Here is a 2425-nt window from a genome sequence, read left to right on the forward strand (position 1 = left end):
GATAGCCGGTGTTTTTTTTTAGATGCCCATGTGCTGTAAGTAAGTAAAGCACTGATAACCTGATAACTATCATCACCAGTGTTGCCTGTCAAAGCAAATTGATAAGTGCTCACTGCTTTGTTTGCTCAACAACAGTCAATGATTCATTTGTTACATATATAAAGATGTATGATGAGACAGGTCCCAAGTGAAACTGTGATTTTTCACAATAGCCCTGATTGCTGCTTGGTTCATTACTTGTTTATTTTCTAAACATAAATTGACTCATATTTCTTAACAATAATATTTGATTGCTTTTATTGTTTCAGTGCTACAAAGCTCTTGACGTAGGACGGAAACCCCGCGTGTCTCATGATAAAATGTATGGAATCAGCATATGACACGTGTTGCATGGCAATACAACAATGGCTGCCGTCGCATATAGGATATATACTGTAGCTACAACACTGAATAAACATGAGCTTGTACATTAAAAGCGAAAGTTCCAGTCTCATTTCATCGCCAGTGACCCCGCGGGTTTTCTTTCTACACGGTCCTCGAACACACACCGAAAAGAGACTGTCCCTGAATGAAAGTCTGTATTATTTCCCCCATACAGTCAGTGAACATTTCCTGCTGTCAGTTAATTTACTCCACATTTAAGTAGACAAATGTTTTCAACTGTGTGGTTACAGTCTGTGGAATTTGCATCTTATGATCTTCTTGAAAGCACTTTGGAAGTCTTTGTTGAAGTAGGCATATATGATGGGGTTGAGGAGAGAGTTGGAGTAGCCCAGCCAGTTTATGACTGCGCCCAGCCAGTCAGGCATGTAGCAGCTCTCTGCACAGAAAGGCAGCACCAGTGCGACGATGAAAAAGGGCAGCCAGCAGAAGATGAAAGTTCCCATGATGATCCCCAGTGTTTTCACCGTTTTACGTTCCCTGGCCAGCGCGATCTTTCTCTTCGCCCCCGAGGTCTTTTCATTCATGTTTTCAAAGCCCTGCGAGGAGGACTGAGGGGTGTTAGGCAACGGCAGGTGCGTATTTGAGTTGCTGATAACTTCTATGATCTCAAGTGACTCACCCTCCTCTCCGTGCTTCACCGCGCCGTTTACGCACGGAGAGCTGTGTTTGGACTCGTCGCTGCGCTTCCAGCCTTTGCCCTCGGCCTCCCCGTTGGTTTTCTTATGGAAGATGGCCGGAGACACAGTCAAGCACTTTTCTGACACTTTTGCTTTCTCGGTTTTCTTGACTGTTTTTCGAATCCGAAACCGTGCAGCCTTGAATATTCGCCCGTACAGGACCAACATGAGGATGAGAGGGATGTAAAAAGCCCCAAAGGTGGAGTAGATGGTGTAGCCCGGGTCTTGGCTGATGATGCAGGCGTCGGGGTTCGCCCTGTCTTCAGCGCTTCTCCAGCCTAACATAGGCGGAATAGAGATGGAGAAACCAATTAGCCAAGTCACGCTTATCAAGATCGCAGCTCGCCTTGGTGTCCGTTTATTTACATAGTCAATTGGGTCTGTTATGGCCCAGTATCTGTCCAGGGCAATGGCGCACAGATGCAGGATGGATGATGTGCAACACAGTACATCCAGTGAAATGAATATGTCACATATCTCCTGCCCCAGTGTCCACTTGTTCAAAACCTGATAGAGGGCGGCCATTGGCAGAACCAGTACCGATACCATAAGGTCTGTCACGGCCAAGGATCCAATCAGATAGTTAGCCACATTCTGGAGAGATCTCTCCAGGGCGATGGCTGCCACGACGCACGCATTGCCAAATATGGAGGCGATGATAAGGGCCCCCAAGAGCAGAGAGGTGATAATCTGGTAACTCAGCTTCACATCTGGAAGAGACCCAGACCCCGTGCCATTCTCACCCCCGTCCCAGTCGGCAACCACGTCCACCCCATCAGGGTAACCGCTGGTCGCGTTGCTGTTGTTGTTGCTGCTTGTTGTTATAAAATCCATAATGCGACCACACTCAGAGCGCGACTTTCCCAGAACAGTGGGGGACACGCAACTGGAAAGATAAGCAGGACACAGTCAGCCCCTCAGACTGCTGCCGCTGTGCGTTTTACCTGGGTCCATCGGAGTTACCGCGTTCGTGCCGTCGCTCTCAGGACGCATGACTCAGACGTGTGTGAGGGGTGTGTGTGTGTGTGTGTGTGTGTGTTATAGCCTGTGAGTGTTAACAGACGGGTGCGCTCCCTGGTACTGCGAACCCTCTGAGCTTGGTGACGCCGTGAATTCATTTATACCAGCAGATTTGGGTACGTCAGACCGTGTGGAGGTTGCCCTGGAGTTGTGTGCCTCTGCTTTTCTTGTTGCTCCGTTTTTCACTGCAGAAAGCCGATGAGAGCGCAGAGCTCTCCTCTTCTTAACTCTCACCTTTATTTTACTCTTTGGACTCGCTGAATGTAACAAATTGTGGATCGTTT

General features: G+C 48.1%; 1 protein-coding gene across 1 annotated transcript; it reads right to left on the reverse strand.

The window, feature by feature from the left end:
• Positions 1-668: 668 nt before the first annotated feature.
• htr1aa (5-hydroxytryptamine (serotonin) receptor 1A a) lies at positions 669-1955 on the reverse strand. The gene has a single exon (XM_028579145.1). It carries the CDS (start codon positions 1953-1955, stop codon positions 669-671), a length of 1287 nt encoding a protein of 428 aa, XP_028434946.1.
• Positions 1956-2425: the final 470 nt, after the last annotated feature.

Source organism: Perca flavescens, chromosome 5, assembly GCF_004354835.1.
Source record: "Perca flavescens isolate YP-PL-M2 chromosome 5, PFLA_1.0, whole genome shotgun sequence".
Taxonomy (NCBI): Eukaryota; Metazoa; Chordata; class Actinopteri; order Perciformes; family Percidae; genus Perca; species Perca flavescens.